At 55.3% G+C, this 26,991-nt stretch overlaps 2 protein-coding genes across 5 annotated transcripts; one reads left to right on the plus strand and one right to left on the minus strand.

The window, feature by feature from the left end:
- Window positions 1-380: 380 nt before the first annotated feature.
- MRPL2 (mitochondrial ribosomal protein L2) lies at window positions 381-1,982 on the minus strand. The gene is made up of 6 exons (XM_066547764.1): window positions 1,733-1,982; window positions 1,502-1,643; window positions 1,297-1,412; window positions 1,097-1,207; window positions 715-788; window positions 381-625 (listed from the first exon to the last, which is right to left on the minus strand). Exons 1-6 carry the CDS (start codon window positions 1,980-1,982, stop codon window positions 413-415), a joined length of 906 nt encoding a protein of 301 aa, XP_066403861.1. The 3' UTR covers window positions 381-412.
- A 99-nt stretch (window positions 1,983-2,081) lies between these two features.
- On the plus strand, window positions 2,082-26,957 carry KLC4 (kinesin light chain 4). Of its 4 annotated transcripts, none has more exons than XM_066546174.1 (16): window positions 2,082-2,206; window positions 12,662-12,928; window positions 13,118-13,348; window positions 13,654-13,732; window positions 13,819-14,044; window positions 14,348-14,435; window positions 14,743-14,844; window positions 15,151-15,324; window positions 15,452-15,551; window positions 16,097-16,149; window positions 17,991-18,058; window positions 18,139-18,247; window positions 19,009-19,158; window positions 25,835-25,959; window positions 26,063-26,120; window positions 26,484-26,957. In XM_066546174.1, exons 2-16 carry the CDS (start codon window positions 12,680-12,682, stop codon window positions 26,571-26,573), a joined length of 1,902 nt encoding a protein of 633 aa, XP_066402271.1. In that variant the 5' UTR covers window positions 2,082-2,206; window positions 12,662-12,679; the 3' UTR covers window positions 26,574-26,957. The 4 variants fall into 4 exon arrangements, with proteins under 4 accessions (XP_066402271.1, XP_066402273.1, XP_066402274.1 ...); XM_066546176.1 differs by having other exon boundaries at window positions 19,009-19,131; XM_066546175.1 differs by lacking the exon at window positions 2,082-2,206 and adding an exon at window positions 3,768-3,882.
- The last annotated feature ends 34 nt before the right edge of the window (window positions 26,958-26,991 follow it).

Consider the following 26,991-nt stretch of genomic DNA (forward strand, 5'->3'; position numbering starts at 1 on the left):
GGCGGCGAGGGAAGGAGGCAGCAGCGGGCAAGGGAGCAGTGAGGCGCTACCGGGGCTGGGAGGAGCTGGTGTCCGTGATTCGCAGCTTCCCAGTCACTTTGGCTGGAAGCCACCTTCCCATCCGCTTGCCTTCATTCCTCCACAAGCTGAGGGTAAGAGAAGAGCTCGGATGTCCTACAGCTAGGTTTGACACGATTGTGCCAATTGACCGCACCGGGTCACCCACCAACTTCAAACTCTAGCCAAGGCAGTCCACAGCCCCAAATTCATCTCTTCCACCAACCCCACTCCTGCCAAAGACTGAACACAGCAGAACTTGACCTGTCCAAAAGTGAGAAAAGGCCCTGTGCATAAAAGACATCAGTAATGTCAGACAGCGGTAGCATGAAAAACGCTTTATTTGCCCCGGGCATCACTCCACTGCTTTGACCCGTGGCAGGTTGACGTAGCTTTTCATGGGAGGGAGAGGCTTGATCTTGCGGCCGGCCCAGCCACCCTTGCGGTGCCACAAGCCCGTGTGCGGGCGCTTGCCCAGCCAGCGGTTCCGGCCCGCCTTCCCGATCACCCGCTTGTTGTGATCCACATTGGACACGCGGCCCACCGTGGCCACGCAGGTCTCCAGCACCTGGGGGACAGAGAAGAGCTGCAGCCTTCCCTGGGGGCACATGGTTGCGTGCCCAGGCAGTCGCGCCAGGGACAGCACAGCTCCTTTACCTGCATGTGCCTTTTGGATGGCAGCTGCACGATGGCTGTCCCGTTCACCTTCCGCAGCAGCACCCCACAAGTACCTGCGGAAGGCAAGAGAGGAGGCAGCTGCATTGAGCAGCAGGACAAAGTATCCCATCCTGTGACAAGCACATTACCACGCTGGTAAATCCCCAAAGCACTGTTGTACTAAATGTGGCACTTCTCGCTGAAGACAGAGCCTTGAGGAATTAACAGGGCAGAGCTGCCCCTGTTTTTCTGGAGGGATGTGTCACACTCTAACATGAGAAGAAGATGGCAACTCCCTGTCACTGGCCACCCAGAGCAGTGCCCCCTGTCCTCCTCTCCATCTGTGCTCAGCCAAACCCCAAACCAAAGAGTTGGGACATACCAGCTGCCCGGATGTACTGCGCTCCCTTCCCAGGGTGGCTCTCCAGGTTGCAGATCAGTGTGCCTACAGGCAGAGCCCCCAGTGGGTATGCATCCCCTTCACTGGCTGACACTGGAAGACAGAAGCTGACAAGTTGGACAAGGAGCAGCCGACGAGCACTTGGCAAGACCGGCACAGCCGCCCCTGGCCCTGGCGTGCACCTGCCATCCTGCTAATGTGTGGCGAGTTCGTGATGTTGTTCCCTGGCTGCATGTTCTCCGTGGCAATGATCCAGCGCTTGCGGTTGCCGCCGGCCACCAGGGCGATGTCAGCCGACCTGCACGGAGAACCCGCGGCGGCTGAGCGGGAGGCCACGGCCGGCGCGACTGCCCGGGCCCGGGGCCGAGCCCGCACCCCGCAACTCGCCTGCAAGGGTCGTATCGGACGCTGATGACCTTCTCGGTGAAGGGCTCCGGCGGGGCCCCCTCCTCGTAGCGCAGGCGCTGGAAGTCGATCATGCGGTAGCGCCGCTTGTGTCCCCCACCGATTCCCCGCACGCGGACGCGGCCTGCGGGACACGGGAGCGGCTGCAGGCGGGACCCCCCGCGCCCAGCCGGCCCCGGCAGCACGCCTGCGCCCACCTTCCCGCCCGCCCACCTGTGTGGTCGCGGCCGCCCGTCTTCTTCATGCCCACGGGCCGCACGGTGTACTTGGTCCGGCACTTCCACAGCGGGTCGGTGGTGCAGCGCGGCGCCGAGCCGCTCAGCCCGCGGGAGGCGGCAGGCGCCGACAGCGGCTCCGGCAGCCAGGGCTGGGGGCCGGGCGGCAGCGCCGGGGGCCGGGCCCGGCGGGGGCCCGCCGACAGCAGGAGAGCACCGAAAGCACGGCAGAGCCCCAGCGCCGCCATGGCCGCGGGAAGGCGCCGCCGGACGGGGCGGGGCCGCCGCGGGCCCGGGCTGGGGCCGCCGGCAGGTGGCGCCCTGCCGCCGGCGGGGCCGAGGCGGCGGCCATTTTGGATTTAAAGGGGCTGCGCCGCTGAGAGGGCGGGTGGTGCCGGCTGCGGGTCTCGCCCCGCCCCCGCCGGGACCGGGACAGCGACCGGGGCCGCCATCGAGGTCTTGCGCCCAGCAGGTTGGACTGGCGGGGTTACGAGGGCTCGGTCGCTCTTCTCGGCGGCCCTGGCGTGGGGAGTACACACGGAGCCCGGCGGCGCAGGCCGGAGCGGGGGCGGCCTTCCCGGGGCGACGCTCCCCCGCCAGCCGCGGGGGGCGGTGGGACCCTCGCGGGGCGCTGGGGAGGCCCCTGAGGTGGGGCTGGGGCTGGGGCTGGGGCTGGGGCTGGCGTTGGCGTGGCTCGGGGACCGTCCCAGCGAGCCCTGGCCGTTGGGGCAGCGGAACGAGTGGGGGCGAGGGCAGCGTTCGGGCCGTGCCCGCCGTAACGCTGCGGGTCGGCGCTAAGGGCGCTGCCGGCTCTGCGGACTTTGGAGCCGGCGAGGCGCGCCCTGCGGGATCAACCCCTTCAGCACCGAGGGAGCCGCTGCCTCCGGAGCCGTGCCGGTGCCCGCTGTGCTCGGGCAGCTCCCGGTACGCAGGCTCGGTGCGCCCGGCCTCCCCGCGGGCAGGGCCGAGTGCCACGCAGGGACGGCCGGCGGAGGCCGGGAGCCCCCGAGGGAAGAGCGGAGTGTGTGCATGGCAACTGTGGGTCAGCCCTAAGATCCGGCCACGGCTGTTTCCAGGGTGCTGTGGGCACAGACTGCGGGATTCACTGCTCTATAATTAGTCTGTGTCTTCATTGCCAGAAATGGCTTTCACTGTAACACAAATAATGTATGTTTGCACTTCTGCTGTGTAACTTATGTGATATGTAAGTGTGCCATGGCTGTGTGTACCCACACAGCCAGCCAGATTTGCCCTCCAGAGCTAGGGAATGGAGGACAGCAAAGTGCTTGAAGAAAGACGTATGTGTTGTGAGATGAGGCAAGAGAGAACCTGCGTGTCAACAGCGCTGGGCTGGGCTGTGTTCCTCCTGGGACACCTGAAGCCCTTTCCCTTCTGGGGGAACCCGTGGGGAGGGACAGGAACACCAGTGCAGTACTGCTTCAGGCAGGTGTAGGTAGCTGGGGACATGGTAGGGAGCACCGTGACAATTGCGTGTTACCGTGCATGGGATGGCTGTAACAAGTGTAACAGAGACTGAACGAGTGCTTCCCCGGCCCAGCCCCACACTGCGGGCTCCAGCCTTCCCAGATCTCCTGAATGTGGCCATTGCTGTGGGCATGGCGATGGCAGCCACGCAGCTGGAGGGCTCTCTGCGGCTACCCCAGCTTGGCTTTGGGGGCTGGCGTGGGGTCAGCAGTGGGGACGCGGGCGAGGGTGGCACCAAAGAGGATGTAAAACCTTCCGCCACAGGATGGAGGGTGGGATGGAGCAGGGCTTTGGCGGGCTGAGCAGGAGCCCGGCGGTGGCCGGTGCTGCTCGGGCAGCATTTGGCGGCACCGCGGGGGCTCGGCCATGCTCCTGGGCTCTCCGGTGCATCCCTGAGGAAGGAGCCGTGAGCTTGGCGTGCGTGGCGCGTTCTGCGCTCCCAGGAGAGCGTCCGAGCGTCCTGTTCGCGGAGCCTGTCCGCATCGCTCCCCTCCCCCTGCCGCAGTGTGGTTGGCTGCCGAGCGCCGGGTGCCTGCGCCGCCGCTCGCTCCCGGGGCAGCGCGGCACACGGAGCCGCGCAGCGCCGCGGCCGCCGCTCCTCCGCCGCTCCTCCGCCGCTCATCCGCCAGCACCGGCGCTGGACAAGCCGCTGCAGGCAGCCAGGTACCGCTCCTGAGCGCCGTGGGGCGGGGGACATTCCCGTGCGGTGACTGAGACGGGCAGGGTGCCCAGCCATCCTGGAACAAAGGACCGCTTTGATGCGCAGTTTCGGGCAGAGCTGATGAAAACTTTTTTTTTTTGCCTTGTGAAGGTTTTACGTAGCCAGGTGGGCGCAGGATTTCTCTGTGGTTCTGAGGGGTGAAGGGGTTCCTCTGGCTTGTTTGTTTCAAGGATACGCAGCGGGCGTGCCTCCTGCTGCCAGACAAAGCCGGAGAAACGATGACGGAGGCAGGTCATACAGCAGCAGCTCTCAAAGAGCCTTGTTTCGCCCCAAACCGTATTTTCATTAATTAACTGCTTCCTAAGCTTTTCCGAAGTGGAGGTGAACCCATCGAAAGGTGGTGGGCTGGGGGAATCGCGGGTAAGCTTCTCCGAAGGAGAGGATGCGCCTGGGAGGAGGTGTCTGAAGAAGAGCTGGGGGATGGTGCTGCGGTAGAATGCTCTGGCCAGGCAGCCGGGAGAAATCTGCACAATGGTGGGAGGCAGCAGCAGCACATTACCAGGAACAGCAGGCTTCCCTGCGTCTTGCATAGCTGGCATCTGGCACTCTGCTGCAGTTCCATGCTCGACTCTCCTCTAGTGCCCTTGGTCTCCTCTCTGCCGTGCCGCCTTGGAGATGTGGAAAACAGCCACAGCTGCCTGTGCTTGTGGGGAAAGAGGGTGGTGTTCAGGTCAAAGATCTGGCCAGCTCAAGACACAGGGTAAATAAACATGGCTGTGCTTTGCTGTAATTGGCAGAAGGAGCAGGAAGCATGTGTTCTCTCATCTGCTGTTTTGGAGGAATGTCCAGGTTGAAACAACAGCATTAACCCCAAATACCAAAATGGCTCTTGGGGCACAAAGGACACAGGCAAGATACTGACCTTGGCAGAGTTGTTGGGTAAATGTTTAATTTGCTAGGAAAGAGCCACATAGCTCCTCAAAGAGCTCGAGCCAGAGATAGAACAGATCCTCTGCTTGTTTCGCAGGTAGAGGTTTGTCCCTGTGACTTTGCCTGCCTTGCTGTGCTGTACAAAAGCTGTTTGCTTCTGGGAAAAGTAGTGCAGTCTTGCAGCCTGCAGTCAGCTGCTCTTTGCAGGTGCCCCAGGTACACCATGGAGGGAGTGCAGGCACACCAGAGCCCTCCAGGGCACACAGAGTGGCCCCAGAGCCCCTGCTGGTCCCATCTGCATCCTGGTTATCTCCTGTACCCGGCTCAGGCACATCCAGTGCAGAGCCCTCACATTAGACAGATGCCTGCAAAGGCACTGGCTCCTGGGAATTGCTCTGCCTGCTTTAATACTGCTTCATGCTGTCAGGGCAAGGTAATGGCTCTGGCTCTGTTTTTTATAGTGCGAGACTCCCAATCAGATTCTGAAGCTGGGAAGAGATGCTTGCCCTGGCTCTGTTCCAGCTGCTTAGCTCTTGTCTCTCCACTAGCCTGGAAATGTGTTTTAATGGTGTTTTGCTGTAGTCCCAGGTGCAGCAGATGCAGAATGGATTTGGTGAGCTGCTGCAGACACGAACAAGTTTAAAAACAAGGTCTTATCAGCTGATCTGGAGGTGCCAGCATAAGCTTGCTGGTGGGAGTGGTGATGACTGCTGTTCTCATTCCAATGGCCTGCTGGAAGGGGCAGGTTTTCCCAGCCAGTTGGGGTTGTAAAAAATATGATGTACAACCAGAGCAAAATAGTTTTCTGCTACTGGCAAAAATTGGTGCTATTTTTTTTTTTTGGTTGGTTGGTTGGTTTTGCTGTTGTTTGTTTTGTTGGGGTTTTTTAACCCTTGATGGTTTCCAATATCTGTATTCTTTGGTAGTAACAAATGGAGTGAAACTTTTCTGGTCTTGACAGGAAGGAATGATCTGATACAAAGCCAACCAGGCTACCTGTTCTGTCTTCCTCAGAGTACATATCCATTCTGGAATTGATGATGCTTCGATAATACAGGAATTGCTTGCTCTGGTCGATCAGAACAAACTCCAGTACCTTTTGTCTTGTCCATTTCCAGCTGTGGCCTGGAAGCTGGGAAGGGTATGGGAAGCTCCCGTGTTCTTTCTTAGTGGTGTGAACATGAGTCACTGCAGCCAAGTCCTTGTAAAGCCACCTTATCACCACCTTGCCCTGGGTTTCAGGAAGGTTATGTGACGTTGTGTGTTTTATTAGAGATTGTGGGTGGTAGGGAGCTGAAGCTTCTGGGACAGAGAGGAGTGTTAGGAGGCTCCCCTTCAAGCTCTTTCCCTTCAGCTCCTGTCTCCTTGTGACTTGAGCTGCAAATCTGGTTCCTTAGTCCTCATCCCCTGGGCCTCTTGCAGCCTGCTGGTTAGCACAGACATTCCCAGCACAAGCCTTCCAATATCTAGGGAAAATCCCCAGAGCTGGCTTGTGTCAGCTGCTGGAAGAAGCAATCCTGGCCATGATCCCTGGACAGACAGGGATCGAGGCATATCAACAGCACAGTCACCTTGTACTGTGTTATACCTGACTCTGAGGGTTGGGGAAACTGGTTGGGTGAAGTCTTTCTGGGCTTGGAGACTGACTTCAAAGCCATGTGAGGAGATGTCTGGGTGCCAGGGAGAGTCCTGGTTTTGGGGCATAGGAGAATGTGAGTAAGACCCCTTCTTGCCTTCACTGCCTGCTGTGTTGTTGCGAGTGGATTCCTTTGGGAAGCCAAAAATCCCTGTGGGACCTTGTTGGAAGGAAGCAGGCACTGCATTCCCTTTCTCTGGGCCTTGGATCAGTTTCTAGTGCTGTGGTGCCTCGCTCCTTTGTCCTGAAGAGGTGTTCACTAAAGGCAAATGCATTTGAGTTTATCTCAGGAATTCAGATGAAGAATTTTTTTTCTTACTTTTTTTCTCCCACAAGAAGATGGTTAAGTTGTGATACAGGGCTATGAAGAGTTTGTGGGATCTCTGTTTTGGGAGATGCTCCTTTAGTTAGACACAGATACCTGCTTTGGGTGAGGGAATGGACCAAGGACCTCTAAGCATTCATTCCAAGTAATACTCAAGTAATACTCAAGCCAGACCCTTACTGAGGGAAAAGTTACAACACAAGAGTCCCTCTATAGCACTTGAAGTCATCAGTGTGTTGGTTTAACTCTAGACTGTCTGCAGTGCAGGAAAGGTCTGAGCTGGAGCCTGACCTTGGGAAAGGACTGTGGGTGGAAGATGGGACTCTAGGTGTCCCCTTTTTTGGCAGTAGGATGTAGAAACTTATGGGACCACTGGTGGCAGTGAATATTATGGACATTAGAATTTGAGTGACATCTTTTTACTTTACAATTGCAGCTCAGAGATAGGGTGGGTGTGACCTCCCAGGATGCTGACTCCTGACTGACGTCCTCTCTGTGTGTGTTCTTAGTGGCTCTAAGGGAGCATCTAGGCATCTCTGGCAACAGTAACAAGCGTCACAGAGCACCATTCCTGCTCTGTGCCTCATGTGAACCCCAGCATTTCCTGTTTTGCCAGGATTAGAGCAGCTCTGGAAATACCAACTTGGATGTGGAGCTCAGCAACACTGGTTTGTCCCTTTTCTGTGGTTCTGCTCCAGGTGGCCTGGGGTGGTGACCCTGAGCACAGTGGCTCTTCTAGCAGTGGTGTGTCAGTGTGCAGTGTTCCTGGCAGTGTCACTGTGTCCTGGCTGTGCAGTGGAAGCCTCAGAGGCCCTGCACAGCTGACTGTAATCTCCTGCAATCTGTTTGCTTTCTGACACTGGTATCCAAATAAGAAAATTTGTGCTCATCACACAGCCTCTGTGATGGCTGCAACTTTGTCACTCTGTTTGCTTTTTACTGCTTTTATTTTATTTTTCAGCATCCAAAGTATTAGGTCTAGGTTTTGTTGCAGTGTGCCTTAGGAGTGAAGACTTGCTCTCACTTCTAGCTTCATTCTAGCTTCATTGGAGGTCACCCAGTCATTCCAGAGACCCTTTGTTGCTCAACAGTAATGAGCTGGCAGAGGTCCAAGGAAAGACAAACAAACCAAAAACCCTCTCTGCTTTTATCAAGTAGTTTTGCTTCCCAAATGTATAACCTTGCTGTTACTCCAGGTAGCAAATCATGTCTCCCAGGAGGAGACTGGGACAATTATGATGAAGCAAGACAAAGCATTTCTAAATGGAAACCATTGCTATCTATGTCCCAAATGTGATCACTTGTTCTTGCTGTGGGTCAGACTCACTCTTTTCCACAGGAAGCTTTTTTCCAGAACCCAGCTGTCTTTCTGCAGCTACCTTACATCACTTATATCCTTGGATCACCTTCTCCTACGGAAGGATTTGCTGCTGAAAATTTTGCTGAAAATCTGTTTCACTTCTTCACAGAAAGTGCTGGCAGACCATCTGCAGTTTGAAGGATGCTGCAGTTATTGCCTTGTGCATGCAGGGAGGCAGTGAACTGCATCAGTTGAGTTGTTTGTAGACCTGAGATCTCTGTCCTGTTGTAGCTGACTCCTGATTTCCCCGGTGTTTCTCCTCCCCCACTCCCACAGTCTTTTCTAGCATTAGGCATCAAAACCTAAGCTTTAAGATTGACTTGGACCCATTTAATCTGGCATCCTTGTAGATGTTGTGGGTTGAATATAGGAGCATTGAAGCTTCCAGCTCTTTCCTCTCAAAGGTCTCGCACGTGGGAGCAGTTTGGAGAGGCAGAAGAACGAGCTGCTGGAATTGCTGATGCTTAGCGATTCCGCGGTTGTGCACTTGAATGCAGGAGGAAGGATTTTGCCTGGCAGGATGTCCTTGCTGATGGATCCCTGGCTGATTGCTGCAGCTGCCACAAAGCTCAGTGTATGCTCGTTCCTGCCCTGTCCTCCAAAGGGAGCAGAAGAGGGGAGATGAGCTGGGTGCTGTCGGGAAGGCAGGCTGTTCCTGCAGCTCACTGTAAATAGGGAAGATGTGCCAACTAGAGCGGAAAGGGGCGGGTGGAGACCTGGGCTGGGACACCTGCAGGTCCGTGAGGACTGCGGCAGGAGAAACTGGGAGCAGGACTCTCCATCTTTCAAGGAGTTCAGTGGAAAAGCATTCTTCCTGTTCCAGTCTGAGCCCCACCCTGCTGAAGGCAAACCATGATGTGTCCCCTCCTCTCTGCAGAAAACCTCTGAGTGTTTTCTGCCTGAGTAAAGGACACTCAGGGCCCCTTGCTGAATGGAAAGGAGGAGGAAGAGCGCATATACAGCAGCCTCACCCTGCCTGACCTTGGCACTGGCTGCCATAGCAAGGGTTTCCTCTTTGGAGGGCTGAGCACTGAGACTAGACCTGCCAGCACTGGGGAGAACTAGAAATAAGCTCTTTGTGGGGAAATTCCTGCTTTGGAAAGTGAAGTCAGCTCCTGCTGGTGTTGGTTGCTTTTCTTTGCTATACAAGAGGTAGCAGCAGTCAAAGACTTCTCAGCAGTCTCCTCTTTGGTTTTTTTTTGTTGAGCAGCTGTGTGTTGTTCTTAGGTTTTGCACCCTGTGTCCAGTCTGGACAATCCTCTGTCCACTGCTGAGCATGGAAACATGTTGGTACCTAGCAGAGCTGTGCTTCCAGAATGTCACCCTAGGGGAGAAAGGCTGAGGTTGTTACAGATGTTTGCACAGCCTGTGAGAGAAGAAAAGCCCCTTGAAGGATCTGAGGATGTAGTTGCAGGGTAGGATGAGTCTTAAATGCTATGGATTAGGATGTTTTGATTTATTTTTCCTTCTCAGACTGAAATCTTTGCAGTTTCAAAAAACAAATTGATTGTGAGGACTGTGAAAGGCGTGAACATTTTCTGCTAGAGGGGCTGAAGAAAGAATGTTGCTGTATAGAGATGCTGATGGTTTAACAAACAGCAGTTTCACAGTTGAGGAGTAGTTCTGTGTACTGTAGAATTAATGAGGCTGATTTCTATGGATCTGGGTCTTGTCTGCCTGACTCTGTTACCTAGCAAGGTGTGAGGTCTGGTGGCTTTTTATCCTGTAACATGTTCCTCTTCCCAATGTGTTTGTATTGCACTTTTTAAAGATGGCAGCAAGATCTCTGTATGGACATAAGTGGTGCTGCCACAGAAATTGTCAGTATTTCATTTCATACAGCTGGCCCTGTACCCACAGGGACTTGTGCTGCTCAGCTGTGAGAGTTTTAGAGCAGAGTTGTAGTTTTTTGGGTATGAGGCCGTTCCTGGCTATCTTCTTGTGTCCCAAGCATTGCCTATGGTCCAGAGACCTGTTTCCCTGTTTGCAAGTGAGTCAGGGTGTGTTTCCTTTCAAGCTGGAACCAGTGATGGGGCCATTTAACCCTTTAGCAGTTACTACCTTGGGTTCTGTGGAAGAGGTGAGTGCCTGCTGAACCTTCCTGGGAAGCTGTCTGGACCTATTTCAGAGCACCAGAGTTCGTGGCCACTGGGCTGCCAGCCTCTTCTCTCTGGGGCTGGGAGTTGCACATTTCTTCCTGAGTTGTGCTCACCTGTAGAAGTCTGCATTAAGCAAGGATTTCCTTATTGCTTTAGCACTTGATCACACTCCAGGTGTGTTGGAAAGGTGGGAAAAAGAATAACCAGGGGAACTGTTGTCAGAATTCTTAGCTGCCAGTTTCTGGAGAACAAGTTTGGAAGATGGGGTAGGAGTGGCAACCAACTCTCAGCAAGCCTATTTTTCCTTTTGAAACAGCAGCTGTGTCCTCTATCTTGACCTTAATGAGGTTTTTCATGCTATTCTTGTCATATAATCTTCTGCAAAGGAAACTGGCATAAGTCATGGTCCAGATGAGACTGTTTTGGTATAAAATGTGCAGGGTTAACTGCATGTGGAGCATGACAGATACCCAAAAGTGAAAGATACCGTGAAGGATGACTCAGAATTGGTGCTGATGCTAGATCATGAAGTGAATATGAAGTCAGCATTGTGACTTTGGGGGAGGATGACTCAGTTCTTGTTCAAAGGTGTGAACAGAAGCCCAGTCTTCAAGAGACACGAGGTGTTTCTGCCCTGCTGAGGGGTTCAGTAAGGTCTCCTCGGTGTGTTGAGGGTTTGCCCCCCCCTTCCTGAGGGATGGATGTACATCATGGGAACAGAAACCAAAGAAGAATTGAGAGGAGAGTTCAGGCCTATAAAACAACTGGAGGAAGAGTGTGGCTAAAGAGGAGGAGATGAGTGGGTTTAATAATGAAATGTGTGTACTTAAAACAACTGTCCCAGTGCTGTTTGCCATCTTCACTTTAAGTGCTGCAGTGAGGAGCAAGCTGGGCCTCTCTATTGCTCAGGGCCCATTCCCCAGTATCTCCCTGGCACTTGGACAGAGTGCACAGGTGAGGAGAAGAGGAGCCTGCCAGAAAGGGGAGCTGTGCTTGCTCTGTTCCTGTAGCTGGGACAGTATTTCTGCTCTCTCAGTAAAACAGGCACAAAGCAGCTGCTGAACAAAGAGCTCACACCGTGCAGAGGTGGGTCCAGCAGGAGGTCAAAGGCAGATCTGCTGGCAGCAGTTCCCTCACCTCCTCCTGTGTAGCTGCTGGGCAGTTTGCCCAGCCTCCTGGCCGCAGGGCCCTGGGCACTCAGGTTGCAGAGGCCTCTGCCAGCTCCAGGTAGCAAGGAGGTGCTGCTGGGCAGGTGCTGCCTGCGCAGGGCATTGCAGGAGGCTGGTTTTGGAGTGACCTGATAGCAAGGTGGGAGGTGGCTTTCCTGTTGAGTAATGTGAAGAGGCTGCTGGGGTGGCCCAGCTAGTGGGAGAGGCTGGGATTGTGCTAAAGGAGCGAGTCCTGGAGCAGCCAGGGTCTTTGTCCTGGGGATCTTGCCTGCCTGTTGTGTTTCTCAGCCTCTGGCCTGTTGTGTTTCCCTAGCTCCTGGGCTTTGTGTGCAGGGATCTTGCAGCCACACTAACATTGTAGGTTGTAGCACTTGGTGTCACTGTGCAAAGGCAGTAGCTGGGTACTTTGCCATTGTATGTCTGGGGGAAACAGGACAGGGAAGGAGCACAGAGTTCTTAGGCCATCCTGGGGGGTCCTTGGGGTGGCAGCAGGGTGAATGAAGATGGAACAGCTGTTGGTGTTCCAAGTCAACACCTGCACAAGGATTACATTAGTGTGACTGTAGCTGTTGGTGGATGTGAGCTTCCCCAGTCAGGCTGTGGTGTGTCCTGCTGGTGGCATGTCCCTCAGTGCCACAGTGGCAGTTCTGTGCTGAGGCTGCAATCCTCAAGATGTACTCTTCTGGTCATATTTTGGTACATTATTTTGGCACAATATCTGGCAATATTTTGGCACAGCAATACCACTGATGCCCTCCTGTCTGAGATGCTCCTCTAGGAGATTTCCCTTCGAGGAAGCAGAAAGCTTTGAGCTGGCATCCCTCCACTTTGTGTTCCCTTTCTTCTGCAGTCAGAAGAGGTGCTGAGCTCTGACAGCCTCTCTGCATCAGTGGTCTGTGGGCAGAAGGTGTATAGATTGCAACCCCAGCTGCCAACCACAAATCTCCGCTCTTAAAAGGAAGCTAAATTAGTCTTCCCCCTGCTGGGAGCATGGGGGTGTTGGAGGTCACTGGTTGTCGCCTTTTTCTCTCCTGTCCACGCAGGCCACCTGCGCTGGTTGCCAGCACTCCCGGCCACAAAAGCAGAAGCACGTGCCCTGACAGCTGCCTGCTGCCAGAGGGAGAAGGGAGGATGAAGGAGAAGGGTTTAGAGTAGGCAATCTGTTAAATGCTGTCTCTGAAGGAGGTTGTGGTGCTTGTGTCTGCTGGTGGCTCTCTGAAGCAGCGCTGGGACACTCAGGTTTTGTCTTGGTCTCTGTTCAGGGCTGCAGGAGTAGGACTATGTCCACCATGGTGTACCCAAGGGAGGAGAAACTGGACAAGCTGAGCCAAGAGGAGATAATTTCCAATACCAAGCTGGTAATGCAAGGGCTGGAAGCACTCAAGAATGAACACAACTCCATCCTGCACAGCTTGCTGGAGACCATCAAGTGCCTGAAGAAGGATGAAGAAGCCAATCTCGTGCATGAGAAATCCAACCTGCTCCGCAAGTCAGTGGAGATGATAGAACTGGGGCTTGGAGAAGCTCAGGTGAGAGTGGGGGGTGATCCCTGAGGTGTTATCTGGGATTGACAGAGGAAGGGTAGGCATGTGGCCATTTCCCATAAACTGCAGGGGTGGGAAGGGGCTAAGTGTAGAAGGCTAGCATGGGTGGACCCTAGACATGCATGTGAGGGAGAGACAAGACTGTGGTTGTTACTGACTGAGACTCTTAACAAGGTGATGATGGCATTGTCCAACCATCTGAACGCCGTGGAGTCAGAGAAGCAGAAGCTGCGTGCTCAGGTGCGGAGGCTGTGCCAGGAGAACCAGTGGCTGCGTGATGAGCTTGCCAACACCCAGCAGAAGCTGCAGCGGAGCGAGCAGACCGTGGCTCAGCTGGAGGAGGAGAAGAAACACCTTGAGTTCATGAACCAGCTGAAGAAGTATGATGAGGATGTCTCGCCTTCGGTATGCCCCAGTCCTTTTGAGCAGCTGCTTTTGTGGGTCTGGGAGAACTGCCTACGTATTATCACGTGATAACCTTGCCCTGGATTTTGCCCCTTCCCATGCACAGCAATGCCTGTAGTTAAAGGGGGCCTGCATGGGGCAGAGTCTCTGGATTTTGTTTTGTGGGGGGAGATGGTGGCAGAGACAGCAGGAACATTGAGTGTGTTGGTGGGCTGCAGAATGGCGAGAGTTTGGCAACTGACTCAGCCCTGGCTGCTGCTGTCTCTGCTGAGAACCAACAGTATTTGTGATTCTCATCCTCTCAGGAGGAGAAGGAGGGTGACTCCACCAAGGACTCTCTGGATGACCTATTCCCCAATGAGGAGGAGGAGCATGGTCCTGGATGTAAGTGTTTGCTCATGCATGGGTGCTGCCTGTCTCTGTTCGAGCCTGCTGGGCCAACTGTGCCCTGTCTATTTCTGTGCCCACAGTGCCCCACCAGCACAGCAGTGCTGTGGCAGCTGCCCAGCAGGGAGGGTATGAGATTCCTGCACGCCTGCGCACCCTGCACAACCTTGTCATCCAGTACGCCTCCCAGGGACGCTATGAGGTGGCTGTGCCTCTCTGCAAGCAGGCACTGGAGGACCTGGAGAAGACATCAGGCCATGATCACCCTGATGTGGCTACCATGCTCAACATTCTAGCACTAGTGTACAGGTGAGCATGGTGGGAAGGGCAGGATTGGGCCAGGACAGCTTTCTGCATCTCCTGTTTCCCTTTACAGCGCATCCTGGGGCTCCCCAAGCTTCCAGGGGTTTGGCTTTCAGAAAGGCTTTGGCCTAGATGGTATTTGGTTTGCCAAACTCACAGATATAACTAGGGACTAACTAAAGCAGGGAGGAGTGGGGAAACAAAGGACTCTGAAGGCTGGGTCTGTGTGGAAGGAGCACTGTTCATAGCTCTGCCTGCTCTGGGCTGTAATGTCCAAATCCCAAATAACTGGTTGACTTTGCACTGCAGGGATCAGAACAAATACAAAGAAGCAGCACACCTCTTGAACGATGCTCTTTCCATCCGTGAGAAGACTCTAGGCAAAGACCACCCAGCGGTGAGTGTCTCTCTCCTCTTCCAGCCACTTCTTCACCTTTGGGTGCTGCCGGGGCACTGTTCCAGCAGTGTTTTACTGCTTCATTATTTCCTGCTGGCTGGTTCAGTACAGCCTGTAAGGAGTTGGCTTCTCTTGGATCCTGTGATATAGGCAGGGCAGCTTTCTGTCTCTGGACCTCCTTCTCTTGAGAAGCAGCAGTACTGCAGGCATGGAGGAAATGTGACAGTCACTGTTACTGTTGCTTGTGCCCCTTGTTTGGTCTGGCTGGAATTTGCTGTGTTTCATGGAGAAGTTTCTGTCTCTGCAGGTGGCAGCGACTTTGAACAATTTGGCTGTTCTGTATGGCAAGAGAGGGAAGTACAAAGAAGCAGAGCCACTGTGCAAGCGAGCCCTGGAGATCCGTGAGAAGGTACGAGCTCTTCCGTGCTCTTTCTCCTTTCAGCTCTCTCTGTGGGCTTTCTCCCATTACCTCAAGGCATGTGGGAGATCCAGGGCCTATCTAGGCTGTTCAGCTGCTGATTCTGCCACCACCTTTCCTGTCTCTCCAGTGTTTGAAGCCCTAGGGAGGCCTGCCAGGAGGTGGAAGCTGGAATTTCTCCTCCTCTCCAGACTTTGGCTTTTGTCCGACATAGGCATGTGCTGGGGGGACTCCAGCGTCTATTGACTCCAGGAGTCCTCTCCAATCTTTGTGTCTTCTCTTCTCTTGTTCACCCAGGTTCTAGGCAAAGACCATCCTGATGTGGCCAAGCAGCTGAACAACCTAGCCCTGTTGTGCCAGAACCAGGGCAAGTACGATGAGGTGGAGTACTATTACTGCAGGGCCCTGGAGATCTACGAGAGCTGCCTGGGTCCTGACGACCCCAATGTGGCCAAGACCAAGAACAACCTGGTGAGGCACTGGGGAGAGGTGATGTGATATTGGGGAGGGGTACTTAGAGACAGAGCAATAGCTGCAAGAGGTGGGCAGAGTTAATCTGTTTCCCGGTGGGACTGGAGCTGTTTTGTTTTGGTTGCAGGCTTCCTGTTACCTGAAGCAAGGCAAATACAAAGATGCAGAGGTGCTGTATAAGGAGATCCTTACCCGTGCTCACGTGAAGGAGTTTGGCTCTGTGGATGGTTTGTACAGCAGAAGCTCTTGGGGCAGGGGAGGGGTCTCCTGGCTCTCAGCCTAGACTTGTCTGGTTCTGGTGTTGCCAGACTGAGGGATGGGATGCCTTGCAGGGCCCCTGCTTTGGGCATCCCTTAAGATGCTGCTGTTCTAGTGTGTTATGCTGTTCCCCCTCTTCTCTCAGGAGTCTCAACCCAGTCTTTTTACAGGGTTGGGTATAGTAAATGGCACAATCATGCTCAAGCATAGGCTGAAGTTTCTCCTGTGCACCTGGCACATGTACTTCTGCTGGGAGGACTTGTTCTTTCCTTCCCTTGTCCTGCCTTTGCAGTGTTGGTTGCCTTTCTTGGGACTCTGGGCCAAGGGAGAAGTTCAAGGGAAGGAGTTCAAGGAGAGTCCTCTTGGGACTCTGGGCCAGGGACTGGGGGGAGGATCTGGAGTGTCACTTCCCTCTGATGAGGTGCTAGCTCTGGGGACAGAGTGCTGGGCTGTACAGGAGGCAAACAACAGTGTGGGGTGGTGAGTGGACCTGTTTTGCATTCTCCCCACACAGATGAGCACAAGCCAATCTGGATGCATGCAGAGGAAAGAGAGGAGATGAGCAAGGTGAGTCTGATCCCAGGGGGTTTGATCTCTTACCACAGCCTATCTCTTATCTCCTCCTTCCTGGAAAAGCTGCAGTCTGAAGAGCTATCAAGGCCAGGAGGCATCTGGAGAGGGGGGATACAGCACTGCTGCTCCCTGGGCCAGCAGGGAGGGAAGGTCCCTCAGAGAGCAGGGTGTTTTTCCTTGGGCAGGGCTGTTCAGTCTCTCAGCCATGGCTGCACGCTCTCTCTGCTTTAGTGATTGATCCCTCTTGGGCATGCAGATGATGGAAGATGGCAGATGGCAGAGGGTTGTGCTGCAAGGCCTTGGCACTCTGTTCCAAAGAGCTGCCAGTATCCAGAGCATAACTGGCTTATAAAGCAGCTCTGAGGCTGTCTAGGATAAAAATGGAGGTCATGAAGAAACTGTTGCTGTCATCTTCCTTAGGAAATGGAGCCATAGCTGAAAAGGGTCTCTGTGCAGGGTGGGCCCTAGCTGGCCTCTGAAAGGGGATAGAAATGGACTGTGCTTGCCTTGGGCTAGGCTGAAAGGCAAAGCTGCTGTTGCTCCTGCAGCCCAGGCCCTGCTCTGTGGTCAATAAATGCAGCAGTTGTGTCTTTGCTTTTGCCAAGTGCAAGGCCCCATCTGTTTTTTGGCAGGCAGGTGAAGCAGCAGAAGGAAGGGTTCTGATCTAGTCCTCTACCTGCAGTGGGACTCTCCTTTTTTTGTCCTCAGAGCAGGCCCCAGCCCTCCAGGGTTCAGGCAGCAGTCTGGCAGGCCTGACTTAGTGACTGATGAATCCCACCCTGTCAGCCCTAGAAGCAGGGCACTGGCATGTGCTTCCCAAAGCATCCTGTGCCTTCCCATTGAGCCATCCTGCATGGCTCCCAGTGCAGGGCACTGCTCAGCTTTACACTGCTCTGGTTGCTGTACAGCAAAGGCTCTGCTGCAAAGAATCTGCACTTGCTGCAGCACCATCCTGGAGAAATCTAGGCTGGAGTAGAGCCAGGGTTCCCATTGCCCCCTCTGGGACTGAGACTCTTCTGGTGGTATCTTTGGAGAATTTAGGGGTCAAATGTAGGTAGCTGTAGTATGAAGCTGTGCTCCTGATAATGCAAGCTCTGCCATGGGGCAGGAGAGCAGGCTGAGGGAGTCACAGTGGGAGTAAGAGATTCATTTTACATGTGAGTCTTAGGCAAGGGCTAAACCTCTTTCCCTGACTCTGGGGCTCCTCTCCCGAAGGCAGCTGTGTCTGTGCCCCATGGCAGAGCAAGGTTGGCACTCCTGTCCAGGCAGCAGCAGTAGTCACAGACCTGCTTGTACTCCTGGCCCAGGAGCTGGGGCTGATGTGCTGTGCTTTGTGCTGTTTCCATATCTTCTGTTAAAATGTATGAAATTCTTCTGACAGAGCTTGGCTACTTTTGTCCCTTGCCCCTCTTCCCTGGCAGCAGAGGGAGGCCAGTTCATGCCATCACTGGGGCCTTGGGCACAGCTGGCTTTATCTGCCCCAGAGGATTTGACACCTTGCCTGTTAGGTTCAGACACCCTTTAGAGAATAGGCTGTGCTGTCCCTGCTGCCTTTGGTACCATGGGAGGGGATAAGGAGATGGGATTATGCTCCTTCCTGAAACTAGGATATCCCTTTTGCTTGTGGCGTAAATCTGTTGCATCAAACATGTTTTTAACTTTCCTACCAGGAAGCTGCTGGGCTTCATTACTGCATTTGCATAGTGTGTTTCCCAAGGCTGGGCTGGTGCAGGGGTGCAACCTGGGGTCTGAGCCTGGCATTTAGTGGCAGAGCACAGGCCAGAGAAGGGCAGTAGGTGTGGGACTAACAGCTCTCTTCTCTCCTCACCCTGCAGAGCAAGCACAGAGACAGCGCTCCCTATGCTGAGTATGGTGGCTGGTACAAGGCCTGTAAGGTTAGCAGGTAAGAGCTGGTTTGTGGGCAGCTGTGGACTCTGGGGGGGTGACCCTGGGCTCCTGCTCACCTCCCCTGTGTTGCCACAGCCCAACTGTGAACACCACTCTGAGGAACCTGGGTGCGCTGTACCGGCGCCAGGGCAAGCTGGAGGCAGCCGAGACCTTGGAGGAGTGCGCGGTTCGCTCCCGGCGACAGGTAACCCCAGAGGGACCTTCCCTGCTGCGGGGGCATTGCAGGGCTTGGGGTGGCACCTTATGGCACTGCCTGTGGTGGGGTGTGGTGAGGGACCCTCCTGGGCCTCTCTGATGTTCTTGGCTTGCGTTGCCGTGACACCAGAGGGCCTCGGTGGTTGGGGATGCATTTGTGCAGAGATCCACGTGTGTGGGGTGGTGCATGTGTGCGCTGATGGAGCAGATGTCCATGTGTGGGGAAGGCATGGCTCACTGAGTGCAGAAATACTGCAGTGGGGTTAAGGCAGGTTGCTGGGCTTTGTCAGCTACTGGGGAGAGCTGCACTTACTAGGATGTTTTCTTCATACTAAATTTTTTTGTCCAGAGGCAAAAAATACCTAGAATTTCTTAGAGTACCTCTTGCCTTAAACTCTTCTCAATCCTCAAATAAAAAAGCAGGAGCTGTAAGCACCTAGCCCAAAAGACTGAAGGACAGCTGAATCCTTCACACTTCAAAATGTGAAGGAAAGAAGCTGTCAGCTTTGGGGTAGTAAGCTCTCGTTCCACAGGGTTGGTTATGGCCTTGTGAGGACTCACCGAGCTGGGAGTTTGAACAGAGACTAAGTGTAGAATGGCATTTGGCTCCCTCCTGGTTGTGCTGGGCAGCTTTGGCTGGGATGGGGCAATGGCCAAGAGAGGGAACAGGAACCAAGCACAGTGGATCTCCAGAGGGAAGGAACATGTAAAGACAAAACACGGTTCTTCCTTAACCTTCCCTACTTGCAGGGCATTGACCCAATCAACCAGACGAAGGTGGTGGAGATCCTGAAGGAGGGGGATGGCACAGAGAGACACCGGAGCCTGGGGGGCAGTGTCAAGTACGAGAATGCCACAGACGGTAGCGAGGAAGTGAGTATGGGCGTGGAATGGAGCGGGGTAAGTACAAGACACCATCAAGAATGGCCTCAGCCGGCTGCCAGAGGGAAGGGACAGCCTGGCTGAGGGCTGTCCCTGCGTGGCCTGTCGTGGCATCCTTGTCTGCCTCCATTCATCCCCTGCACATTTCCTTCCCCTCTCTTGGCATGAGCCAGCCGGCCCGCAAAGGTGCGTGTCTGGGTCTGGCTTCTGGTGTACAGAACAGATATTGCCAGCTGAGGGCTCCTGCTTCCAGGGAGCTGCCAGGCCCTGGCAGTGCACAGCATGAACTGGCCCTGGTCTGCCCTTAATCTTAGGCTTGTAACCTTATTAACATCTCTCCCTGCTGCTCCCCTCTGGAGGCCCTGGCTGAGAGCATCAGCCCCATCTTGGGCTCACCCAGCCTGTGAGAGCCATTTGGCTGTCTGTCCTGCACTGTGCCACTGACGATGCTGAGCCTGGGTAGGGTTGTGTGTGTGTGATATGCCTGGTGTGTCTGTGACTGACTGACTGACTGCAGGGCACAGGAATAGTCTGTAGCCAGCATCTTTGCTGTCCCCCTCTCCTGGTCTCGTGCCCTAGGCAGGTTCTGGCCGAGCAGAGGGGATAAAAGGCAGGTCTTTGCCAGGATGGCAAGCTGAGCTGACCAGTGGAGACTGATGTTAGCTGAGGCACAGACAGGTGAACCTGAACCTCTCTAGGCTTGCTCTGAGGCTGAAGGTGACTTTGGTCACTAGCACTGAGTTTGGAGAAAGGTAGTGATCCAGGGCTGGGACAGATGCCTTTTGTCTCCTGCAAGCAGGAGGGTGGAGAAGAGGCAACAAGTGAGCATGGTGCTGGTGGGTGCTTGGTTCAAGGGCTGCTAGAGCTGTTAGTGCTTACGTTCCTTCTGCAAACTCTGAGAGCGCAGAGTAGCTGGGCTTGTTGCATCCTGGCATAGGGAAAGCACTGAGCACACAGAGTCCTTTGCTGCCCCCTCACATCTGCTGTCACTAACCCTTCCCCACCTGGCTCTGCTCTATCCCCACCTGCATGAGCTCCCTCCCTTCCTCTTTTTTCTTCTTCCCTGTTGCCATGACAGCCCTTCAGCACCCAAAGCCTGAAGCCTGCTGGCTCTCTTGATTGTGGATTGTACACAGGAGGTGGCTGAAGGGGGATCTGGAAAACAGACCTTCAAGTGGACCCAGCAGCTTTACCAGATGCAAGGCTGTCCTTTGCCCCAGGTCTTGGCATCAGGACCAAAGAGGGTCTTAGCTCTGGCAAGGCACCAACTCTAGGCCCCTGCACTCACCATTAGTAAGGGGGCTAGACAAGCACAGAGGGAGGGCTGCAGGTTTGGATTAGAATCACCTGGTCCCTATGCTGGCTGGTGTCTTTCTGCAGCTCCTCCTGGCTGTGCTTGGTGTTGGGTGATCTCTGCACTGGTGATGGGCTGGGAGACCTTCCTGACAGCCTCTGAGCTGATCATCCTAAGGCAAGTAGGCAGTGCCACTCTGTGCCACAGCCAGTCCCAGGGAATAGTCCCTGCTCATATGACCCTTCCCTAGGGGTCTTAGCAGAGCTTCCCTGACCCAGACAGCTGTAAATAGAGGATTGGAGGGCTAGCCCAGCACCCTGGGGGACACAGCTGCTGCCACATGATTCCTTTCCCAGCCTGCTGCACACATAGCCAGTCTTCTCTTCTGAACCAGCAGCCCTGCACTGTACTGAAGCTCCCTGCAAAAGGAGGCTGAGGCAGCTCCTGCTGCTCCTGTCTGTCACAGCCTGCTGTATTCTGTGTTGGTCCAGAGCCCTCAGATGTGCTGCCTTAAAGCAGCCTGTGCTGCAGGCAGGGCTGTGGGAGCCTCCAGGGTGCCCTGTGCCCCTAGGCAGCTCTGGAAGCATCCCAGGGCCCGGGTCAGCTGCTTGCTGCCCAGGTAACTGGGATGTGAGAGCAGGGGGATGGCACCAGCTCCGTGCTGCAGAGGCCTTGGCAGGTACCCAAGGCCCAGGAGCAGGAGCCCTCGGAGCAGGAGACCCAGGCTGTTCCTCCCTGAGCTCAGCTGTTCCTGCCAACCCAGTAAGCCCACTGGCAAAGAAGTGAGGCTGCAGTTTCAGCCTCACAAGACTCTCTCCCTGCCCAGATGCGGCCTGTGGTCTCTGCATGCAGCCTGGGCCTTGTCCCACCTGCTCCCTAGGTGACCTACAACCTCACAGCCTTGTAAATTGTGTCTCTCTCCTCTCTGTGCACTAGGCTTAAATGCCTCCCGAGACTCCCTCTTTCCCCTCCACCGCAGTCACCTGGATGTTTGTGTTGTATCTTCCGACTTTTCCTCCACACCATCCCTCCTTCCTCGGCGAGAGCTCCACGCCGCTCCCCCAACCCTCCTGGCGCGCGAGGGCACCGCGACGCCTGCCGAGGAGCGCCCGGCCCCGTGGCCCAGCTCCAGCCCCGGGGCCAGCAAGAGCAGGAAGAAGCTGCGAGGAGCTGCCAGCTCCCCCAGGCCAGGGTGACGGGCCACCACCGTCCCCTCGCGTGTCCCCACCCCTGGCCTGCCCTCGCACGTCCCTGGGGCCCAGGCCTGCGGGGCGTTGTCTTCACTCCAGGCTTCACTCCATTGTCACTAGACATGCTCAGCCCTCCTGGCTTGTTGCCTCCATCTCTACGGAGGCTCAAAGATGGAGGGGCTGTTATGGGGACAGTGAGGCCTGGCCTAGGCAGGGCTGTCATGTGCCCATGTGCTTTCCTCCCTGTAGGCTTAGCTGATATTAGTGCCTTGTAGCAAACCTGTGCTGGTTCCCAGTGAGATGGGCTCTCCCTGCAGCACAGGGCAGTCCCCATCTTGCTGCTCTTCTCCCTGCTGAGCTCTGTAACCAGGAGCAGTGTGTGGGTCTCTCTGCAGGGCAGCCCATAGAGCTACTGTGCATCCAAGATGAGGTGGGGGGCAACAGCCAAGGACTATGTGCAGGAACTGGCCAGCACAAGCATGTTTGGCTGTAACTTCCTGACTGGATGCCTATAGCCAGGTTCCTCATCTGGCATTAAGGGCTGAATCAACCCCCCCATTGCTACAGGGTTCTCAGGTGTGGCTGGTGGGAGAAGTGGGGCTGAAGTTGTTTGCTGTTCCTTGAAAGCAGAGGAGGGGTAGGAGGAAAGGAGAGGTTTTTTTGCAAGGGGTAGACCCCAGACATTTAGAGGTGGCTGAGATGGGGAATGGCCTGGGTTGGAGCAGAGTGGTTGGGAGAAAAAGAAGGTGCAAAGATGGATGTGAGGAAAGAGAGGGCTAGGGCTGGAGGTGCTCTGAGCAGGTGGGAGCAGATGGGATGGCTGGAGGGAGGTTGTTGCAGGGGTCGGGGCTGGATTGCTCACAGGTCTGTGGGGCTGACTGCAGTCTGGCTGTCCCTAGCCAAAGGGTGGGAAATGTGTAACCCTGTTACCAATAGGGTCACCATGCTGACCCTGAGGGTGTGTGGGGGTGGCCAAGTGTCTGTGATGGCTTCAGACCTTCACAGGGTCTGCTGCTGTTAGTCATTACTGGGGTATAGAATGTGTTCCAGGGCCAGATTTCCACTGTCTTGGGTCTCACATCCTTGAGTGTACACTCTCATCCCACCTCCTATAGGAAGGGAACCTCCCTGGCTCTCCTATCTGGGAAGAAAGCTGGGGAGGCTGTAGGCAGCAGGATAGAGCCCAGGGGCCAGCACAGGATTCCTTATTTATTTAGCTAGATCCCTTTTTTATGCTAGTCATCTGGCAGGTTGTGATACTAAATGTGCTTATGTCTGTCTGGGCCTGGCTTTCCTGTGGTGGTGCAGAGGCCTTGGGGTGCATGCATGCTGCTCCCCTGGAGTTTGTGCTTACTGAAAGGAAGCTTGTCCTCAGGACATGGGCTGTGGAGCCCAGGGCTGAGTGCTGCAGGGCTGTCCTCTCTGTCCCAGTGCTGCTCCATGCTTCTGGAGAGTGGGGAGTTCCCAGTGCAGGGTGTGTTTGGACCTCAGGGCCATCTGCCCCTGTGCTTTGCCATGTCCTGGACCTGGTGCTGTAACGACCATACCTCTAATTAAAGGTAGACTGACCCAAATTGCTGCCCTGTGCTTCTTTCCATGCTCTGTAGGCCAGCGTCGGTCAGCCCTGGGGTGGTGGGTGCAAATGCTGCTGGAGCAGGTCTGGGGGTGCTTGGTGTCTGTCTGTCTGTACAGGGACATGTGCTGCCCCCAGGGCTCCCCTCCCAGGCTGAGCATTCGAGATGAAGGACCCAGCTCCACTGTGCCTTTTCCCTGTCCTCCAAACTGGAATTGCTGCTAAACTCAGCTCTGTAACCATGTGTGGCAGGGCTGCCCTGGGGCATCTGAGCTTGGACCTTCCCCTACAGGCATTTCTATTTAGCCAAAGAAATACCCCATTGTGTCCCTCAGTGCTGAGCTCTACGTGCTGCCAAATCCTGCCCAAGTCCTCTGCCTCCATGCATTAGGCAGGGTTGGAGCATGCAGTGGGGAGAGGAGCTCAGTGGTGGAGCTGCTTATTTTTTTTGAATGCTCTCATCCTGGTGGGTGCAATGGGGTGGGGGCTCTGCGGCAAACCAAACCCATAAATGTTCTGGGTTAAAAATAACCCGTCAGAAAAGGGAGTGGGGGGAGAAGAGAGGCTATTTTTAACCCAGCATGCAGCAGCATTTGGTTCTGGTGTTGGTCTGCAGTCAGTCTGCATCGCTGCAGCTGGGGAAATGTGGCTCCATCCTCCAGCTCTGATACAAGAGCATACTTCTGACCTGGTCCTGCTGCCCTTGTACCATGGTCCTGCTCCTCTGTCCCAGCTGTGTTCCCTCTTCCACCCCTGGCTTGCGTGCCCTGGGAAAAGCAACAGTGCCTGGCATAGCAGTACCGTGCAGGGAGAATGGTGACCCAGTGTAAGTCTGGTGGGTAGGCAAAAGACACCTCCCCATCTTTGTTAATGCTGCACACTATATTCAGCTCATCCAAAACCTGCCCGGGATGCCTCGTGCAGGAATTGAATTGTTTACTTTGCTGCTTTGGGTGCTCTCTGCATTTCTGGTGACTGGGTCCCTTTGCAGCAGCAACACATGGCTCTCAACTTAGAAAACCCTCAGCCCAATGAGAATGTGAAGAGGTTCAATTCACTTCTTTTATCCAAGAAGGGATGAGAGGAATACCAGGAGAAAAAGGTTTGCTGGTAGGAGAAGTCCTGGTCAGCTGTTAGAGAACAGTCTAGGGCTGGCTCAGCTTTGGTAATCAGAGCAGAGGAGGGCTGGAAAAGCCTTCCCCAAGGGCCACAATCTGTAATGGTCAGCACAAGGGGGTGACTGGCCTAAGGCAGAGACCCTGCCCACCTGCAGAGCTGCTTGGGCAGTGCTGAGGTAATTGCTGCTGCTAGCCTGAGCCACAAGACATTTGGGTCATTTGGAGTGCTTCAAAGGGGCTCCCTCACATCTTCCTAAGGAGTAAAAGGGCTTTTGCCATCACTTCACCTCCTTTTCTCCTGCCCCAGTGTTCCAGGGGCCATTCACAGCAGGAGCAGGGAAGACTGCTGTTATCCAGCCATCAGAGCAAAAGTAATTCCACATCAGCAGTGGTGTCACAACCTTATGTAACAAGCAGGCCAGGCCACAGGGGAAGAGCTTGGTGGCACGATGACATGGTGGCATGGTGTGGTGCCATGCTGGCAACCTGTGGATGCATGTGGAGCAGAGTGCAGGAGGTGGAGGAGGAGGTGCAGGAGCACTGGAGCCTGTCAAGGCCTGAGAGTGCCTCACTGAGTACTGGGGACTTTTGGAGGCATGTGGGAGGAAACAGGCTCAGGAACAAGATTTCAGGCTGGTTTTGGTCTTCAGAAAAAGCAGATAGACACAAAAAGCCCTCTGCAAAGTGCCACCCCCTGGGGCAGCTAGTGTAACTGCATGCAGGTAAAGCTGGGGGGCCTAGGAGTGGTGGTGCCTGCTTGGCAGCACAGTGCTGGTGCAGCCAAATGAATCCATCCCCAGTGGAGCTGCCTGAATTGCTCCAAAGGCTCAAAGCTAATTGTCTTGGGGGTGTTAGGAATGGGACAAGGCTGCATGTGCAGTGTGAAATGGTTTTGTGTGATGTGAGATGTGAGTGAGCCTGCAGGACCAGGTGTGCATCTGTATGAGTGCTGGACAGAGAGGAGGAATGCTGATGGTGTGGTGAAGAAAAGGGGAGGGAGAGGATGAGGATGGTCTCCAGCCAGCAGCAAATGAGGAGAGAGTCCTTGAAATGAAAGCTCCAGCAGCCTGTCCTGGCCTGACAAAAGTATCCCTAATCTTGGGACTCCCAACATGGCTTGTTGCCTCTTTGGCCACTGAGACCTCCTTGGTAGTTTCTTCCTGAGCTGTTGCAGGTGATGGAGCTGTGTCATCTTTGAGCAGGACTGCAGATGCCAGTGCCATTTGTGCTGGGGGCAAGCCAGGAGCCTGTGTGGGTGTTGAGCTTGCCCTGGGCAGGAGGGAGTATCAGGCTGGATGAGCCAGACAATAGCAGCTGACTCCACAGTTACCATGTCCTGTGGAGAACTGGGTGAGGGAAGCCATGTAGTGAGCAGTAAGCCTGATTTGGGCCAGGGCTAAACCCTCAGTGCAAGTGGGCAAGAGGATGTTTGGAGCCAGTTCCAGCCACTCATCAGCATCATGCCAAAGCCTGATCAGTGCCACTCAGCCATCACCCTGGCTTGTGTCTCTGTGTCCAGGATGGCAGTGGCACTCTCCAGCGCAGCAGCTCCCTGGGAAAAATCCGGGATGTGATACGGAGGAGCAGTGAGATGTTGGTCAAGAAACTGCAGGGCAATGGTCCCCTGGAGCCCAGGAACACCAGGTACGTGTGAGGGTCAGGCTGTGTACAGGGCCCTGCCACCTTGTGTGTCTGGGTCTGCCTACTCACAGCACAATCACATCTGCTCTCCTCTGCTTTCTTATAGCATGAAACGAGCTGCATCCTTAAATTACCTGCACAAGTCTAGTGATGCTTCGTTTGAGGTAAGCACAGTGTGAGTGGTGGGGCTGGTGCAGGACTGCATGTGAGGCTGGGGGCTGTGTGGCCAGCGGTGCAGGGGGTGAGGGGCGTATTAGTGAGCCCCAGGTGCAGTGCTGAGAACCCCTGAGCTTGTCGCCCCTCGTCTGAGGTCAGAGCTCCAAATCTAAAGGTGTTGCTTCCAAGGACCCACCTTCCTCCCCACAAAGCTCAGCCATAGACTGGGAGCACAGGCACCAGCCACGTGTGTGTGACAGCAGCAGCAGGGCCCTCCTGGCTTGCAGGGCAAGGGGCGCAGGAGTTGCAGTGGCAGCTTTGGGGCGTGGGGCTGGATTGCAGGTACCTCATGGGCACTGTGTTTTTTCCAGGGCACCCAAGGCTTCCGTGCGGAGAGCAGAGGCCTGAGCGCCAGCAGCATGGACCTGTCCTCCCACAGCTCCCTGCTCTCCTCCAACTGAGCTGGCTGCTCCGCCGCTGGGCACCCTGGCTTCGCGCTGCACGGGGCAGCGCCCGGCACCTCCCCACACCACCTTACTCTGTTCTCCCCATCACCGGTTCTCGTGCCACCGTCTGCCTGCCCAGCCCGGCCTCCCCGGGGGTCCCTAGCTAGTTCGGGCACCGCAGCCCGCCCGCATGCTCCTCTGCTGCTCACCGGGGCCGCAGCTCTGGTGGCCGCATGCTCGGTACCGGTCACACACACGCTCACCAGGTAGAATCGCCAGCCCGGGGCTACCCCCCAGGCCGGGGCAGCGGCGGGAGTGCCCCATGCCCCCGGCACGCCGGTTCCCCGCCGGATGATCGCTGTACTTTATTTTATTAAATAAAACCGACCCTAGAAGCGACCGCGGCTCGGCCTGAGGGGGACGGGGCGGGCGG

Source organism: Molothrus aeneus, chromosome 3 (genome assembly GCF_037042795.1).
Source record: "Molothrus aeneus isolate 106 chromosome 3, BPBGC_Maene_1.0, whole genome shotgun sequence".
NCBI lineage: Eukaryota > Metazoa > Chordata > Aves > Passeriformes > Icteridae > Molothrus > Molothrus aeneus.